The sequence below is a fragment of the Lottia gigantea genome (assembly GCF_000327385.1).
Source record: "Lottia gigantea unplaced genomic scaffold LOTGIsca_183, whole genome shotgun sequence".
Classification (NCBI taxonomy): domain Eukaryota; kingdom Metazoa; phylum Mollusca; class Gastropoda; family Lottiidae; genus Lottia; species Lottia gigantea.
Window position 1 is genome coordinate 198,921 of NW_008708332.1, and position 19,449 is coordinate 218,369.

At 35.3% G+C, this 19,449-nt stretch overlaps 4 protein-coding genes across 4 annotated transcripts; 2 read left to right on the forward strand and 2 right to left on the reverse strand.

Annotated features, from left to right (window-relative positions):
• Nucleotides 1–2,165: 2,165 nt before the first annotated feature.
• On the reverse strand, nucleotides 2,166–5,202 carry LOTGIDRAFT_174139 (hypothetical protein; the record flags this gene model as incomplete). The annotated part of the gene is made up of 2 exons (XM_009052467.1): nucleotides 2,166–2,817; nucleotides 4,841–5,202. 2 exons carry the CDS (start codon nucleotides 5,200–5,202, stop codon nucleotides 2,166–2,168), a joined length of 1,014 nt encoding a protein of 337 aa, XP_009050715.1.
• A 544-nt stretch (nucleotides 5,203–5,746) lies between these two features.
• On the reverse strand, nucleotides 5,747–6,610 carry LOTGIDRAFT_174140 (hypothetical protein; the record flags this gene model as incomplete). The annotated part of the gene is made up of 1 exon (XM_009052468.1): nucleotides 5,747–6,610. One exon carries the CDS (start codon nucleotides 6,608–6,610, stop codon nucleotides 5,747–5,749), a length of 864 nt encoding a protein of 287 aa, XP_009050716.1.
• Nucleotides 6,611–10,031: 3,421 nt separating this feature from the next.
• On the forward strand, nucleotides 10,032–12,023 carry LOTGIDRAFT_174141 (hypothetical protein; the record flags this gene model as incomplete). The annotated part of the gene is made up of 4 exons (XM_009052469.1): nucleotides 10,032–10,077; nucleotides 10,342–10,554; nucleotides 11,615–11,829; nucleotides 11,973–12,023. 4 exons carry the CDS (start codon nucleotides 10,032–10,034, stop codon nucleotides 12,021–12,023), a joined length of 525 nt encoding a protein of 174 aa, XP_009050717.1.
• A 3,128-nt stretch (nucleotides 12,024–15,151) lies between these two features.
• Nucleotides 15,152–18,153, forward strand: LOTGIDRAFT_174142 (hypothetical protein; the record flags this gene model as incomplete). Its single annotated transcript, XM_009052470.1, has 4 exons — nucleotides 15,152–15,443; nucleotides 16,593–16,790; nucleotides 17,528–17,679; nucleotides 18,142–18,153. The coding sequence occupies 4 exons, from the start codon at nucleotides 15,152–15,154 to the stop codon at nucleotides 18,151–18,153; spliced, it is 654 nt and encodes a 217-aa protein (XP_009050718.1).
• Nucleotides 18,154–19,449: the final 1,296 nt, after the last annotated feature.

Genomic DNA, 19,449 nt, shown 5'->3' on the forward strand with positions numbered 1-19,449 from the left:
CGTCGGTGCATTAAAGACACTTCTGCACCGGTGTCAATTAGTGTTCTAAAATATTGTTTTCCTAATTTGATAAAACAGGTGCTCGGACTACCTGCCATGTTTATTGAAAAAGTCTTTTTATTTTTATTAGTCATAGATTTAGAACTCTCCCCGATAGCCGAACCTCGAGGAGAGGATATTAGTTTTCCGAAAATCGAACCTTACAGTCAGCTTGTCTGTGACCAAGTTTGCCACAACGCCAACATTTAATTTGATTACTCTTACGATAACCTTCTGTATTATTATTTCTATGGTAACTATCTGTATTATTATTTCTAGGGTAACTTTCCGTACTATTAACTTGCCTATTTCTACTTGTGTGCCTTTGACTGCGACACTCATTTGCATAATGACCGTGTTTGAAACAAATTTTGCATCGTTTAGGACGGACATGGTCAATTTCCATTGGTTCATCGTCATAATTTGGATTTGCGCGAGGAACCTCATGGCCTGTCCTAAGAGCAAATCTTTTTCGCAAATTTTGTTCTTTCATGGCCGTTGTTACGGCAGTTTGTAATGTTGTGGGGTTATCCCGTATTATTTTAAATTTAAGATAATTTTCCTTTAACCCGTCTATGAAAAACCCTACCAATTGCCTCTCGATTTCTTAACTGGCCTCACCAGTGTATGCCTCACTAGCGAGGACCAAGAGACGTTCCCCGAAACATTGGACGTTTTCTCCATGATTTTGTCTACATTTTCTCAAGAGCGCAAAAGCATGCTGAGGGTCGGTTACCTCAGCAAACCGAGCCGAAAGTTCATTTTTAAGTTCCGGCCATGTTGCATCTCCATGCAAGTCCATATAACGCCTTATAAAATTAGACACTACACCCTTGCTCGTTTGGTAAGCAATCAAGTTCATTCTGTCAGCCGAAACAGATGCCAAAATTGAATATTTTTCAATGGAACGAGTCCATTCCCTAAATTTCTTAGGCTCGCCATCGAATGCTTCGATGATAGTAGCAACACCGTTTGTTGAAATGGAATTTGTCAATTGACCAATTTGGTTTGACAACGACTGAAAAAATGTGGCCCCGGCTTCGGTATCCATGCTTTCGAATCAACTCCTAAGAAAGAAAAAATAAAGTGAACTTACTGATTGGAAAATCCTCCTCGTTGTTTTCCTCTTCTTAATGAATCCTGTTTTCCTCTTCTAACTTGATCCCGTTCAAGAATCCTGGTCACGGCACCAGAAAAGCGTATATTACAAAGTAGTATGCTTTTTGCTGTGATCGTCTGTATTCTATTCCGTGACTAATAGATTCAAAGTACTTTCGATGGTTATAATAATTTATTTACTTCACGTTGTGTATTAAAATTCACAAGGAAACATAAGAGATACGAGGTGAGTTAGCAGCCAATATATTATGGTCCAAAGTCAAGGTGAAAATTAAACTAGTAGATTCCAAAATAGCTAGTTTTGTCTGAGAGCCACAGTTTCCAAGTGAACACTGCTCTCTAAGGACCAGTCAAGGTATATTTATATTATTGGCTGCAAACGTCATGTCGATAGGTGTGATATCCAAATATATTAATATAGATACTTAAATTTGAAACCTTTCATATTTTCAATGTCCTGCTGTGTTTAAGCCGACACTAAAAATATGAACTATTATATATACTAGTAATATATGTGGTCCACTAAATTCCAAGTATGGTTTATTAACTTTTGATCCTTTTTATGACCACACCAAAAATATTAGGGACCACAACAAAATACTAGGTTAATAAGTGGGCGAAGCACGGGCTGATCCTGTAGAGGGGTATTTTGTTACACATCGTTTTGTTTCATCCCTATCTAAAATTGCATACTTTGTTCTATCATTCTATCAATTAATCCAAATCTATTCTAAATTTGTAAACAAAATCCTATTTAGAACAAAACAAAAATAAAATCTATGAAATCTATGACTTCTATGGATCAAAATAATGACCGGCGAAATAACGCGTAGAAGGTCATCATTGATCTGTTCATTTGCAACACACGATAGTCTCGTTTATGTGTTCTTAATGAAAAATATCAAGAATATTTTTAAGTGGTATAATGCGTTCGATTAAAAGTAGTTGATTGTAATGGTAATCTGAGAAGGGCCCTTTCCCATCAAACCCAATCAACACTTAGTCATCTAGGCAACCACCATATCATTTGATGAGGCATCATCTGGATTGCCAGCATCATCATCATTGGCGCTGTCATTTTCTACTCTAATTCGTTGCGCCATTTCCATGAGTGGTATGTCATCTTCACTCGACGAGTTTCCTCGTACCCTATGGTATTTCTTAATTAGTTCACTAAGAGGCAATTCGTCATCTTCTGAATACTCAGAATCGGAACCTTCTGAACTAGATTCTGAAGGAGGTTCAACATATTGGGCTTTTCTTAATTTATTTGTGTCTTTAGGTATGTCCCATTCATCAATATTAGCTAATCTTAAGTGCTCAGCATGAGCCTTTATCACTCTGTTAGTGAGTTGATTCCTAATTTTGAATGAGACTGGTGAGGTTTGTTCAACTATTCGATGGTATGGTGACCATCTGTCTTCTAGTTTATTTTTACGTAAGAAATTCTTATAGTATACTGGGTCACCTGTCTTAAAATCAATATTTTTAGTATTCTTGTTAGCGTATTTGGCTTGTCGTTGCTTAGCTTTTTTCATGTATTTATGTACTTGGAGGAATGGCCGGTATTGATTCTCCAATGCCACCTGATGGAAATCACCTTCACCCATGAACTTACGTCTCGGCTTAAGAATATTATCAAGCGGTAACACCGGATCTCTAGAATACAACATGGTAAATGGAGATCGTTTAGTGCTAGTGTTGACATTGAATCGTAAAGCAGCAAGACTTTGGTTGAGGTGTACATCCCAAGTGGTAACATCCGTTGTTAGACGTTTAGACAGAATATCATGTAACGTTCGATGACTTCGCTCGACATCACTGTTACTTTGTGGTCTATAATAAGAAGTAAGAATATGTTTAATGTTTAAACTTTGGAAAGTTTCTTTCATAACCCTATTCTCATTCTCGGTACCATTATCAGTAACCATAGCTAAAGGACAACCAAATCTGGGAAAGAATTCATCAATTAACAAATGAGCAACATTTTGTGCAGATTTATCAGGAATGGGGAATGCCTCTATCCAGCCAGAGTATATGCAGACAAAACTGGCAATATATTTGTTTCCAGACAAACTTGTCGGATATGGACCAGATAAATCAAAAGATACCTTTGCCATAGGATAAGGAGGTATTCCTATCTCAACTAAATCGGGTTTGTTCTTAACAGTTGACCTTGCTTGACATAAAATACATTGTCCTATATATTTATAGAGTTGTTTATAAAGACCTGGCCAGTAATATTTTGTCTTTACTAGTGCGTAACATCTATCTACGCCACTATGACCATTATCGTCGTGATATTGTTTGATGACCTTTTCTGTCAAGTGTGTCGGAATATAAAGTCGTAAATTAGGTTCACCATCCGGATCGGAAATATAATATACAATATCGTCTACCAGTAAATATCTATTATTTATTGTGGATTTCACTGTCCCCCTTTGTAAATCAGTTTTGAGCTTTTGTAATTGATCATCCTTCATTTGTTCGGCTATCATATCTAAATCTAACTGAAAGTCCTCATTGTCAGATGTATCGTCATGGTTATTAAGTTCACAGTCAGCATATTTACTAGTCTCAATCTGATTTGAATTTATAGCGTTTATCTCAAGTGAGTTATTATTTATACGGGGCTCAATTTCGTCATCATCTTCATTTAAATTGTTAAAAGTTGCTTTTGGAACTCGCGATAAAAGATCAGCCATTGAATTTTTCTTACCCGGTATATATTCTATCTTACAATTATAGCCTGAAATTCCTAATGCCCATAATTGAATTTGCTTATTCTGAATGGGTGACTCTAATAAATATTTTAATGGTTGATGGTCTGTCCTAATTATGAATTCTGCATTATGCAAATAATAGTCGAGTTTTTGCAAACTGTAATGAATTGCAAACCATTCTTTTAGTACTGTCGAATATTTGACTTGTGTAGAATTCAATCTATGACTCAAAAAGTAAAAAGGTGTTTCGACACCTTCAATAACTTGTGCTAAATATGCACCAATGCAAGTATCGCTTGCATCAGTGATACACCCTGTGGTGATATGGTGAAACCTAAGTACTTAGTTTCCCTTGTCATAAAAGAACATTTACTGGCTTTTAACTTTAAATTGTGTTGTCTTAACCTATCAAATACTTGTTGCAAATGTTTTAGATGTTCTTCTTTTGTTCTAGAAAATATCAAAATGTCATCAAGATATGCTACAGCAAATTCGCTTAAACCTTGTAAGACTTGACCAACCAATTGCATAAAAACACCTGGTGCATTTACTAAACCGAACGGCATCACATTGAAATGAAACAGATCTCTATGACATACAAATGCAGTTTTCTCCTTGTCATCTGCATGCATCTGCAGCTGCCAGTAACCTGCACGGAGATCAATTAGACTATAGTAGGAAGTTGCATTCAATTGTGCCAATAAATCATCAATCAAAGGAAGTGGATATGAGTTGATTTTGGTGATTTTATTGAGGGCACGATAGTCTACACAAAATCTCTTGGAACCATCTTTTTTATCCACAACTACGATTGGAAAACTAAAGGGACTCGTAGAAGGTGCAATTATATCTGCACCTAGCATGTCATCAATAGCTTTGTCAACAATCTTTGTCCTAATTCCATATCATTTGTAGCAAATATGTCTCTATAATTAGTCAATATATCTATAACCTTTGACCTATGTATGTCTGGGACATCTATATCTTTAAAACAGTCGTCATTGTTAGTATACACTTTTGACACATTATTATTGCCAATAGAAACCTCTGAGATATTTTTAGTGGGTGGAGTTAAATCATGTACCTCATCATGTTCAACAGGCTCCACCTTTCCTACTAAACAACCCTTGTTTAACCTTATAGTTTGGTTAGTATTGTTAACCAATGAAATGGGCAAACGTCCATTATTTTGTTCCACGTGGATTCCCGCAATTAATGCATTAGCAACCATTACACCTGGTTGTTTGCTAAGGTATCCAGAATCCATACCTTGTACCTGCAGCATAGGTGCAGTCAGGCTATGGTTCTTAATTCTCGCCATGCCTAAACAACTACTTTGAGGATTAAGTACAACACTTTCAGTCAATCTTACGAGCGACGAAATATGAACATCCTGCTGAAGGGGAACATACGTTCCATATATCCTCAGACATTTCAAATCAAAATAAATGCGTACATTTTTCTCGGATAGAAAATCTCTACCCAAAATCAAATTCCTATTCATCGAAGTTACTACGAAGAATTTATGTTTTATATCTTTGTTACCAATTTTAAATTCAAAAACAGCACTGCCACTAATTGTCAATGCTTGTCCACTAACCGATCGGAGAGTGACATTTTCCCTTCTAAGTTTCGGCTTATACTTAAGACTATTATATATGCGACGGTGCATAAATGATACCTCTGCTCCGGTATCGATTAAAGATCTATAATTTTGTTTCTCCAATCTCATAATACAAGTACTTGGATTTCCTGCCAAATTTATAAAAATATCTTTTTTTTTTTAATTGAAGTTTTTCTAAAATATTTTGTTTTCTTTGTCCTAAATGATCTCTCCCCGACAGCCGAATTTCGAGGAGAGGGTATTAGTTTTCCGAGGAAAGCCGAACTTTACAATCGGCCTGTCTGTGCCCAAGTTTACCACATCGCCAACATTTAAAAGGAGGTCGTGATTGTGGACGATGGGCTTCAGCACTGTTTATTTCCCTATGTCTCATTGGTCGCCGATTACGACACTCTCTTGAGCTATGACCATGCCGATAGCATATCGTACATTTCTTGGGTCTTACATGATCGACTTCCATGTCTTCTATTTGGTCAAAATTTTGGGAAGACCGACTATATTCCGAATTTCTTCTTAAGGCAAATCTTTTTCGTAAATTTTGTTCAGTCATCGCCCTAGTTACCGCATCTTGTAATGTGGTAGGGTTTTCCCGTATTATTTTCATTTTAAGGTAATTTTCTTTTAACCCGTCAATAAAGAAACCTACAAGTTGCCTTTCGACTTCCAGACTTGACACTGAGTATGCCTCGCTAGCCAAAACCAATAGTCTTACCCCAAAACATTGTACATTTTCACCCGTGTTTTGCTTACATTTTCGAAGAAGAGCTAACGCATATTGTAGGTCTGTCACCTTAGCGAAGCGTGCCGACAATTCATTCTTAAGCTCCCCCCACGTTGCCTCTCCATTAGCGTCTAGGTAACGCCTTATGAAATTTGAAACGACACCCTTACTCGTCTGGTATGCAATTAGTTTCATTCGGTCGCCCGTAATTGAAGCCAATATTGAGTACTTTTCAATAGAGCGGGTCCATTCTCTGAATTTCTTAGGGTCGCCATCGAAGGGTTCGATGATTGTAGCGACACCGTTGGTGGAAATGGAATTAGTCAATCGACTAATTTGATTTGACATAGTCTGAAAGAATGCAGTCTCGTTTTCACCTTCCATTGTTTCGATTACTCACAAAAATGAACAAAAAGGAACTTATTGTTTTAGAGAATCCTCCTATTCGTTGTGCTATACGTTTCCTCTTGAACGTTTCCTCTTCTTTAACTTGTAACCCGTTCAGAATCCTGGTCACGGCACCATAAAAGCTGGGTATGTAACAAAGCTCTTGTTACGTACAGGCCTTTTTCTCCGTGTTGTTAAATCAAAACGTCTAGTGGTTTTTAAATATATTAATAAAGTTCTTCACGTTGTGTATTTTTACAGTATAAGTATCAGCATCAAAACAGTTGAGGTAGAGGCAGTAGCAAATGAATTATATCAAGATCTTTTAAGAACTAGGAGAGTATCAAATGTCTAGTTCTGGCTGAGTTCCACAGTTTCCAAGTGAATACTAATCCTTCTAATTTGTTAATGTATATTTATATCATTTGCTGCATACCTCATATTGATAGGTGTGACATCCCCCGAAATAATTTAAGGAGATACTTAAAAATTAAACCTTTTATCTTTTCAATGTCCGTCAATATAATTATGATGTATTATATATTTCGATCATTTCTATGACCATACTAAAACAATAAAGGACAATAACAAAATACCAGGTTAATAGCCCATGGCGGACCTTGGACTGATCCTGTAGAAGTGTATTTTGTTACATAAGACATGTGCTTTTTTCTGTCGACTATGAATGCAAATGAAAGATGATGGACTAAAAACTGTTCTCATTGGCCGGATTACTAACTTCCTGGTCTGATCACAGTTATATTATCCACGTTAGGCAATAACGTGACTATTCTGAACCGAAAAATATTGACAACTATTAGAGCTATTCAGAACACTACGATCTCGTTTTACTTTCAAAGGTATTATTACGTTTTCGTCCTTTGTACTATTAGTAAGAGCAACCCATTATAAATTGTTTAGAGCTTTTATTTTCGTTTTCTTCGACTTACATTCGATCTCGAAGGTTGTAGCATTAGCTGGTAATGGATCCGGTTAACTCACAAATAAAAGTTTTTTCTCTTACGGTGTTTGCCACGCAATCCGTTGACATTTTTCTATCTCCTTTTCCAGTTTGGAAAGAGGAATGAAGAAAAAAACGCCCGTCAGGTATTCACACTTCAATAAATATCTCTTCACCTCTTCCATTAGAAATGCAAAACTTCATACAAATACTAATTATGATTTCAAGATCCTGACGATGCTTTAGCATCACATCACAATGTTTAAGTGCAAGTGTTAAATTTCAAAAGAATATTTCATGTTCACCAGACATGTTCTGGGATGAAATAAGAGAAAATAAGCCAATCCATTCCATTGTTGATTTTAAAGTTTAATTTTTTGAATGTCACATTTTGGTGTTACTTTGTTTTATCATTGTTTATTATCACCACCTGAGGTATTCGTCCTTTATATTGCTTTTATCAATAATTTGTATACGACCACATGGACATATTTGTCGACTCGTTACATCCGATCTTGATGAAAATTGGTATGAATGTATATAATGATGGGATCGCAGTCGAGTTCGTAATTAGTAATAATCGGATGAACAGTGTCAGAGTTGTTGCCTTTGTCTCGTCAAATTTGGCTAGTAGGCACGATAAAGACTACAGTTTTTATCTGATCTTGATGAAACTTAATATGCATATATATATATTACTGAGATCTCATTGAAGTTCGAAATTGGTAACAATCGAATGAAAAGTTTCGGAGTTCAGGTTATATATTTAATTCCATGTGGGCGTATAAAATTAAATTTGTCTGCATAATTGGTCTATCTGGAATTTCGATTTTTTGCTACGATTCAGTACCCAGGGACTTCGAGTACCGTCATAATGATATCTTGTAATTTTAGTTTGTAAAGTGCTTCAATAATTCATTGGTACCTTACACCTGGTGGTACTTTTCTGGATGAGTCCACTTTTATACAATTTATCTTGAATTTGCCATACTTTGAACGAGATTTTGATTCACTGAATTGTTTTGCTTGTACTTAGTTTTATTGCACAGATGATATGATTATAATTTATGTTGGTTTGTTGTAGCTTGTGCTTAAGGTGGGTGTCCGCAATCATCTGTGCAGAAAACCTCCCTCCCCTCTTTCTTAACAATTAAGATGTGTTGCTACTTTTGTCCAAATTTTAACCAGCAATTTTTTCAACTTTTCAACAACAATCTGGTATAATCAAGATCTTTTAGATATTTCAGAAATATCAATTTTCAAAATTATTAATTTCATATATATTTAAAAATTATAATGGCCCGTCACACCGAAAATGCCTCTTTACTGAGATGCAGCAGAGACGGAAAATTAACCAAGATCGGGTAAAGGTCGCCATAAGCGTAGTATTAGCACGTCAGATATTGGTTGGCTGTATTTTCGCCAATAATCGCTGTTGGGATCGCCACGGAATCTAGAATGTCTTTAGGCAAACGTCTTGGACGCTATAGTGCATCAAACCTATAGATTTTATTAGAACGCAATATGGTTCCATATGTAACTTTTCAATTGTATGGGACTATATTTCGCATTTTCCGCCGTAAGATCGGAAACGGTCACCGCCCGGTGTGACTGGGCTACTATTGTATTAAATGAGCTTTCGTGCTTTTGAAGTATATAATTCCCAAGCGACAAGCAATTGTTTTTGTTCTACATCCACATAGTATCAAATATTCAATGTTTTCATTACCTCAATCTCAGATTATTGTGAAGTACTTTCAATTCTTGTTGAATTATGAATTCAGGGAAAGGAGTAAAATAATATAAATTCAGACACATCGCTTTCACATATGATTCCGTTATTGACACAATGGGTGTGGAAAGTGTATTTTTACAATGGTCTTGAGGATTTATGATATGATGATTTCTCTAATACAATTTTTACGGGACAAGTGTTCGCAAGAAATGAGCATTTGCATTTGACGAGTACCATCTCAATGTCATGCTCACTAAGTCCAGAATAAAATATTACACTTTTAACTTTCGATTTTCATGAAAAAAATCTCGGGTTTGAAAGGACAAAAAATGCTCCAATTACTCAAGAAAGTCGCTTTTATTTTGTTCATTTCTGAAAGTTTTGAAATATCCTCAAAGATCTTTACTCAATATTCAAAAGATGAACTTTTATCCGGATATTATAGTCAAGGGGAGTTTATAGGTCGAACGGGGTGTGTATATTCCTGCTTTGTTGATGATCTGTGCTTTGGTGTGGCGTATCATAAATCGCGACGAAAATGTTACTATTATGATACATTCCCAAGTTGTATTGATACACCTGCTGTAGATGTTGGCATGGAAACTATTTTAATCAAAGGTAAACCTTTTTACTTTTATTGTAGGGAAATATTACGTTGAGATATGAACAACTGACACATTTTCCCTCGAGAATCAATTGATAATCATGCAATTGAGGGTAAAATGAATCTTGATGTGATGTTGACACTCTGTGGAGTCTTGTCTCACAGTGAGTGCAGTCACACGAAGAAAACAATCGTTGGCATGACAAAAATCACCGACAAATATCAAACTGGTTTGATTTCAAAATCCTACGCAATGCGTTAAACATATTTCTGTGCCCTTACCATTAGATCACAAGACTAGCAACAATGAAACTTGAGCAGTAATTGCCCTATCCCATTTTAATGTGAAGTTAACTAACGCGACAACGTTTTGATTGAAAGAGATCGCATCATTTAAAGCTCCATATACTAGCTTCTGGATTTTTCAGGTTCCTTCATACAAAGCATTGCTTTGAAAAAGCCTGTTAATATGAGCAGTGTTTCAAATATAGAGGGAGCATGTAACGGTGTTGACGGTTCACTCAATAGTTTCATCCTAATACAGAGTGAAGAACAAGTAGATTGGTGGTGTGTTGACCTGGGGAAAATATATATCTACCAGTCGATTGTTATATACAGCAATGGCAATAGTGAGATATATAGTAAGTATCTATATCTAGTATCTTATTATAATTTAAAAAATTAGAATGTTTGCGTCCTACTTTTCTGCATCTTATGATGATGATGATGAATGAAGACGGGTGACGCCAGACAATATGCTAAGAGGGAAAATTTGCTAGGACGGCGGCATTAGCCTTTGCTCTTTTTGTCCCATCCGAACGACTAGACGCCTTTTCGATGTCAGTCCTTCCGACCTGCATCACTGACCTATGTCGGAAGTGAACGTCTAACGAAATTTCGTGAGAGTGTTTGTAATCACCTATGGAAGAACCCTATCAAAAATAACAAACAATGGAAAATGTTTTATATGAATTATTGATCTCTTTCTTGAAGGAACTTTCAATATTTAGCTCGTAAACATCACAAGGCATATTCTTGTCAGATTTTGACAAATATTGTTCAGCTTGACCACAACAATTTCAAAAGAAGTGTATGACTGAAAATATTTCATACTGGTCATTGTTACTGTACTGCCAAATCTTTATATTCAAAATCAAAGCTGCTAGTGAGCGTTTACTACATTTTCTACATTTTAGAGCCGTAAATGTTTCATATGAATTATCAAATTTGATGGTCTCTTTAAACGTTAAAGCTTTGAGATCCCAGCACTACCGTGATATTGTTTTTTTTGTTACATATTCCAGCACTACGGTGCTGGATCTTTACATCAATTATTTGCGCAACCTTCTCTTTATGAGATAATGCAAGCCGGTCTTTATTTTAAATTTTAAATAGATTAGACATTGTTTGTTTTAAATATTTTGTTTGTTTTTAATACCACCATGTGGTGTATTACCTGTTATATTGTTTTTAGTGTTTTTTTTTGTAGTCATTAAATGACTGTTTCTGTGATATGGTTTTTATCGTTTTTTTTTTTTTTTGTTTTTTTGTTTTGTCACTATGTGACCTTTGTGTGATATTGATCGGTGTTTTATTGTTTTAGTTGTTTTCATTATTTTAACGTATTCTGCTTCTTAAGGCATAGATTTCATTTCTTTAAATGTTATGCTGTTAAACAAATCATCCATGTACATATTTCAGGCATGAATCAAATAAGTGGTTTCGAGTTACGTTTGGGCAACTATGGACAATGTTCTGTAGTATCGTATCATGGAACCACGCTATGTTATGAAGATATTGAACCAATTGGTCTTGCCTTGTACAACATAACATCGTGTAACCATCCAGGCGTCACTTTCTCTTCAAGGTTTATATTCATCAGTCCAAGATCCTACGTCGTCTTGGAGGAGTTGGTGGTATTTGGTCGCATTGTCTAAATATGGGTTTTTGCATTTGTACGAGTACAATCAAGCAACCGAATTGATTGTTTCTGAATGCATTCTAAATTTGAGAAGAAATTCAAGTTAAAACTAATTTAAATTAATTCATTATATTTTAGAAAAATGCTGTTGCTGGAGATCATAAATTGAATACAAAAATACTCGAGTAGCATTCAAATTTGTCCTATATCCATTTCTCCGAGATATTGAATTCTGCCTTCATCTACTATTAATGCGTTCTGAACTCTGTTCCATCTGGTTTTATTGAATGTCTGGTTGATTCCATGAATCGCTAACGTTCAGCACTTGCCAATCGAGTGGCGCACATTCTTGGTTCTCTTTTAATAACCTAACTGCCTTGATATATCTCTTTCTGGCATTGTAACTTATTTCCGTTATTAATTAGTCAAATTAACTTTCATTAAGCGTACTCACTAATTCATGAAAAGGCCAAAGAACGTGAAACGACCAATAATCGAGCAGAAAAACAACCAGGAAACGACACTCAAACTATTTAGAGATTAATTTAAGCAAGCTAATTAGGCCAAACAAGTAATTAATTTTTAAGAAATATCCATTTTAAATAAGTGCTCATTTCACGTTTTCTTTAGTGGTTTCCTGGACGGTTCATGTTTTAGTAACTACGTTCAACATACCAAAATTTCAAAACTTTTTATTCAAAGTACCTAGGCTAGATAGGAAATATATATTATATTTTTAAATACAATTCTAATTCCAATGCTAGAAATAAGTTGTTATATATTTATGTTATTAATAAAAATATTGCTAGCTTTATATTTTTATTTTATTCTGAATAAATAAAGCAAATACTAACGATCAGAACCGCAAAACGAAACCCGAAATCCTAACAACCTATTGGTGAAACATTAGTAGCAGCTAATGAACGTTGAGGAAGTATGTCAATCACAGGTGGACATGAAATAGAAATGAAATGCATTTAGGAGCATCAGCACCAAACGGGCTATATAACTCCAGAATACGGTGTAAATATCATGTCATAAAAGCAAAACTAAAACAGTAAACAATATATAACAAAAAACAATCACAGAACAAAACAAGACGAGAAAACCTTATCACAGGAAAAGTCATTTAATGACTACAAAAAAAACACTAAAAACAATATGACAGGTAATATGCCACATGGTGGTATTAAAAACAAACAAAATATGTAAAACAAACAATGACTAATCTATTTAAAATTTAAAATAAAGACCTGCTTGTTTTAAAAAAAGGCACAACCTAGAGAAGGTTGCGCAAATAATTGTAAAGATCCATCACGGTAGTGCTGGGATCTCAAAGGTTTGAGATACTTGCACTCAATCAGAATGTGTTTCACTGTCAGGCAATCACAGGTGGATAAGTATGTCATAATGAAAAGTGGTGTGGTATCAAATGTCTAGAAGAGTAAGAATATCGTGAATCCATTTATTTTAATATACTGCCAAAAAGCAGTAAGTTAACCCTAGCGATTAGGTGCCGTCGGTTCAAATCCTCCTTCAGGTAAGATAAAGTCTGTCCAGTGTCGGTTTTCACCCCTTAATACCTAACTTAATATATTGCAAAGTATTCGACATTTTTTCTATGACTTTGTTGTATCGGTCTACTGATTTGTTTTGCTTTCACCTCTTGTGCATTTCTTGTGCAATTTCGCCAGACTACATATGCTTACTCTTTAGACACCCGATATCACTTTTAAGGGAGAAATTGATATACTTCCTCAAGTAAAAAGTTCATTAGCTGCTGACAATGTATTGTCTATACAAAAAGTGCATTCTGAGAAAGCTTATTTACCATGAGAGTCAGCATCAGTATCCCCAATTCCAATCGCCCACTATGCTATGTCACTCCTTAACTTTTCTTTTGTTCATCAGCCTCTTTTGCCAGACAAAAGGTACTCTTTAACTCTCTTGTACCTTTTGCTCCCCAGTCCCCCTTATCTGCATCATACACGTTTCTTGTCTGCCTTTATTGTTCCCTCGTCAAAATCATCAATGACATCTTCAAGGGCGGTGCAACCCTTATTATACCCCCCGATGACAATGGCAGCTGCAGTCTTTACCGATTTCAGAGATGCGAACCGAGTCTTTGGACTTCATATGCATCAGTTCAAAGACTTGCATGGATTCTGTATCTTGTCTGGCGACACCAGCTCAACCGTAAACCGTTTGTAGATGTCCTTGATTCCCTTAGCTAGGGACTTGTTGAGACGTGTCTTGTGGGGTTCCTCTCCTTTGGTTTGGTATACATGTACTAGCATCATCAAGAATCTCGATATAAGACTGGTGGGGTTTGGTTTGGGTTTTAAAAACGTGATTTTATTTTTAAAATGTAGTGTTTTGTTATAATGAGGAATGGATTTGAAAATAAAGAGAAAAAATGATGAAAATGTAGAAATCGCAAAATCGACGATGAACTCCAAATTCATTAATTTTTTACTGGTTTCTAACCATATTTCCCCATAAGAGTGATACCAGTTTAGATAATATGAATGCTATTTGGCATATATCTTGGTTGTTATGCAAATTTATGCATTTCACATTTGAATTTTATTAAAGATTCATCATTATAGTGATAGAGCGTCAATTATTGAAACACATTATTGACCGAGTGTCAATATTTTCAGAATTTCAATGAACACTCATCAAAGTATTGATGGTATTAATGACAGCACTATTGAATCGTGAGTGGGCATTTTCTATCAATAGTTTATATGTCAATGTATTGAGTCAATAATATTGATGGTTTTAATGAAAGTGTATAGACCCCTTCAGACCTGTAAGTTAATGTACATTTTAAGGAGTTGTTTTCTGAAGGCAGAAACAGTAAAATAATAATATTACATGGCATCTAATTCGTACTTCTTGTATTTCCCAAGTGGCTAGTACTTGTGTTTTTCAACTTCTATCTGATATTAATTATTCAAAGTGAATTTATGATCTCAATTTCAACCTTTTGTGAATACGCTTTCGGTCAATTGAATCTCGACAGAGTGCTATAAAGTCGACAAGCCTAGTCAAGGAACTATACATACAGAAACGTCGTTATCAATATTTGGTTTATAATCGATACTATTGATGTGGTATTTTTTCATCATTGGTTTGTGATTTTACGATCTAGCAAAGATAGTGTCTCTCAATTTCCATGTTTTCAACAATATTCAGCAAAGTGCCATTCGACCATTCAATTTTACAGGTACCATTTTGTGTTCAATTTACGGACTAAAACGTTTGATAGAAACTGTAATTGTCAAGTTTCAGGTTTAAAGGTAATTTTCAAAATGTTTGAAACACTCAAGATATTTTCGTTTATTTTGTTAATTTCTGAAAGTTTTGAAATATCCTCAACGATATTCACTCAATATTCTAAAGATAAACTTTCATCCGCATATTATAGTCACGGGAATGTATCAAGTCGAGCGGGGTGTGTTTATTCCTGCTTTGTTGATGATCAGTGCTTTGGTGTGGCGTATCATACATCGCGACAGATGTGTTATTTGTATGATAAAATTCTGTATTGTGTGGGACAGTTAAATGTTATAGATGTTGGAATGGTAACACTATTACCCAAAGGTAAATCTTTTTACTGTAACTTTAATATTAGGTAATCGTCTACCGGTATTTTTCTGAAGTAGTGACCCTCTAGAATCCCCCAAAAAAAGTCTCAAGAATTACACCTTGGGCAAAAAAAAGTTATGAAATGTTTTAAGGTGCATCTGCACCAAACCACAAAAAAAGTCACGAATAAAAAAGGTATAACAAGGGGTCAAAAGTCAATTATATTCTAATTGTGTAAATATTCATACCAAATTACTCCTCTGCTTTAAAAAGTTCCGTTCTGAGTCCGACCGAGGTCGCGATACAAACAGTGATTTGGGGTTGGTTCTTGTAATGTATTCGGCATACTTAGCTGTTGAATTCTTCTTGACGTTAAATGTAGTCACCCGGATTAAGCAACAGAACACTAAAGAGTGATGAATTCCCCAAAGCCAAGATCGCCGGCTCCTCGAAATGAAATAAAATGTGGTAAGGAGCATCAGCACCCAAACGGACTAAAGAACACCTAGATACGAGCTAGGAGTTAAACAAAGCTCGAGGCAATTCTCACAGACTGTTTGAGAAAATAACAGGTTGTGTGATAAGTACGTCCGAGATGAGAGCGACACAAAACAACTTCATTGCTCCTTTTGAATCAATAGGAGTTCACATAAGGGAGGCATGATTGGATACTCCTCAAAGTGGACTCTAATTGGATTAGTTCTCACTTGCCTGTTGACTTACACAAATTTCAGCAATTCCGTTTTCAGAACGGATCATTTTTAAAGGTGTTTATCAGAGCATTAGTTGAAATAATTTTCAGAAGACTATCGATGTTAACAGTTGGGCAACAACTGTCCTGTCATGACCCAATTAAAATTGTTATCTCCTTCGTGTTGCATAATTTATCGTAAGCCCGATGCCATCGTAGCATCGCTTATCGGATGATCGGCAACACATTTAACTTAACCAGACACACTCGCGATTTTGCTGACAGACGTTATCACATAATACGCCATGAATCGCGTCGGCCGACTATTCCTATTCAAAACAGGTTGTACACAGATACGATTGTGTTCGGACCGATGACATCGCAGGTGGGTATCGGGCTGAACGCAACTAAGTTTAGAGCCACTTTTGAGAAACTATGTTAGTTATTTAAAGCTCCATTATGGATTATTCCAGATGCCTTCATCGAGAACATAGCCTTGCATAAGCCTGTTAATAGTAGCAGTAAAGATGGTTTAGGGACACCTTGTAGAGGAGTTGACGGTTCACAATCTAGAGCCGCCCGAACACAATCGTCTGCACTAGAATGGTGGTGTGTAGACATGGAGGGCATATATAATCTTCAGTCTATTTTTGTATATAACGGATTCGCAGGTAAGACCCAATGAATTCGTGATAATATATATCAAAACAAATACATTCGGATTAGTACACAAAATCTATATGTAAAGCTAACGCTTTCTCTCAGACGAAATCCAGTCTTTTGATGATCTCTTCGCAAGCGCTTGCTTTATATATTGCGTGTTCTTTCCCGAATGCATTTATTTGGATAGATTAGTTAACGTAGATCAATATGAATGAAGAAAGTTAATATTTACTATCATAGTCTTGAAAATATGTAATTGAAACATGTTGGCATCAAATATATACTATTTAAACGGTATTATTGGTTATATGAACACAATTTTAAGGATAACAATTACTTTAATAAATAACTTGCGACGTTTCGACGATGATACTTACGCCTTTATCAAGCAATGTATATTCATACCTCAATTACTAAATGCCACTTAAGGAAGGTATTATTTGTCTACTTTACCGATATTTTCTTCAGAATTTTGTATATATATATATATTATATTGAGATTGCTATTTACTCTTCTAGTTTTAGAATATTCTGTTTTACTCACGGATTATTTCTCAATGCGCTGCATCATTAATAATAATAATAATAATATTTATGGTATTGATATGACGAATGACGTCCGCAACAACCTTGAATTCATGATGATGGTAAACGTTTCTTTGAATTTCATATATAAACTGTACTTATAATGGTAGCTGTAATAAAGTTACATTTCGTCTTAAGTCATCTTTGTATTATGTTGTAGTGAACATGGATCAAATAATAGGTTTCGAGTTACGGTTGAGCTACACTGGACTATGTACTATAGAAACGTATCATGGAACCACGTTATGTTACAAAGATACTGAACCAACTAGTCTTGAGGTTTACAATATAACATCGTGTAACCAGGCAAACGTCAGTTTTACTTCAAGATTTATATTCATCAGTCCAATATCGGGACATTTCTTGCAGTTTAGAGAGATGGTGGTATTTGGACACCTTGCAAAGAACTACAATACCCTCTCCCCACACTAGTTAAGTTGTTTTATGTTTAAGTCATTTGTTTTATCTGTTTAATTTTTCGTATTTTGTGGTTTTAGTGCCACAGTGCGGTGTATTGCTGTGATATTGTTTCCATCTATGATTTTTTGCATAGATATACTTTTACCTATTGTGTTCAAACCTTTTATAGTTTTAAAACCATATGCGAATTTCTCTATGGAAAGAGGTCAATATTAAACATAAATTATTAATGTTAATTATGAAGCAAGACTAATGAATTTGTACCAGTAAATTTGTATAATAAGACAATTGTACATGAATAGAATGCCGATTGATTAAAATGCTCATGGGAACTGTGATGTTGACCTATTTCAGGAATATGTTTAACAGTTACCTCCCTTGAGATGTGACATTGCTCTTGATTGAGTGTAAATGCTTCCATATGACTTGTTCCAATTTTTATGCTGATAAAACTTAGTATCGGATGAATCTTTTGCAGTTATGGCCCTTGATTTTGTAAACCTTCAACTTCGGCACGCAAAAACATTACTTTGTTGAAATTATATTGCGAATGAAGGATGTCGTCCTCTCTTAAATATTCGAATAGGAGTGGCCACGCGTTCCCCAGAGTTTAGCAAGAAAGTGGGTTATCGTCATTCGTATAGAACAGTGGACGCCGTGTAATTCCTCTTGCATTATCAGCCAGATGATTATATTTCTTAGGCAACACACCGTAAGATACGTTTTTCTTCTGCTTTATAATTGAGTGAATCCAACAATGTAAATGTGTGATGTTATTAATATTTGGGACAAGTCTAATGGACTGTAATCGTCAATGCCAGACTTTTTCCTTCGAAAATAGTCTGTTTAATTTTGTTAATTGTTCACATAATTTTTTAATGTCAATTTATGTGAACACTCCAAAATAACAAGTTTGGCCTCTCATTATCACCCCCGGTTAAATATGACACACACAATGGGGATATGGTTTGGTCATTCGGCTTACATGATAATTCACCTCCAGAGTGGAATTACCCCTGACCAAACCATCTGGACTGGATGCAACAATTGGGTGGTCTGAGAAAACCTGCGATCCACACGCAACGACAGTCTTAGTCCGGTCTTAGTAAATTTAGCCACAGCTACAGAAAATTTAAGTTAGTAAATACAACAATAGAGAATGACTGTCACAAGCTAGATGAGCGGATCCTAATTTCCCCCCTCAAATAGGAAAACAAAAAAAGGTTGTTAACACATTTATATATACAAAAATAAATTAACAAAGATAAATATAAAAAAAAAATTGATAAACAATGAATGTCTCTATTGATCACATACATAAAGTTCGCACCTAAGAGAGGAAGTTCCGACACTACAAATATTTCCTTCCGGGACATCTAGTCCTTGTACACAGATAGATATAGCAAACCGAAGTTACCAATCAATTATAATCACCGTCCCATTCCGTGTAAGTTTCGTTCGTTGACGTAACGCACTCTGGACGTATGATATCAAACAGCATATATACAGGCATCAAATTCATCTGCAGCAGTACTGCGAGTACTTGTTCACACCCATTCTCACCATAAATCCATTACCATCTCCAAAACAGATTTGAATTGAAAATGGTCACCACTTTATTAATAAGAAAATCAATGTGATACATAAGTAAATGTTCAAAAA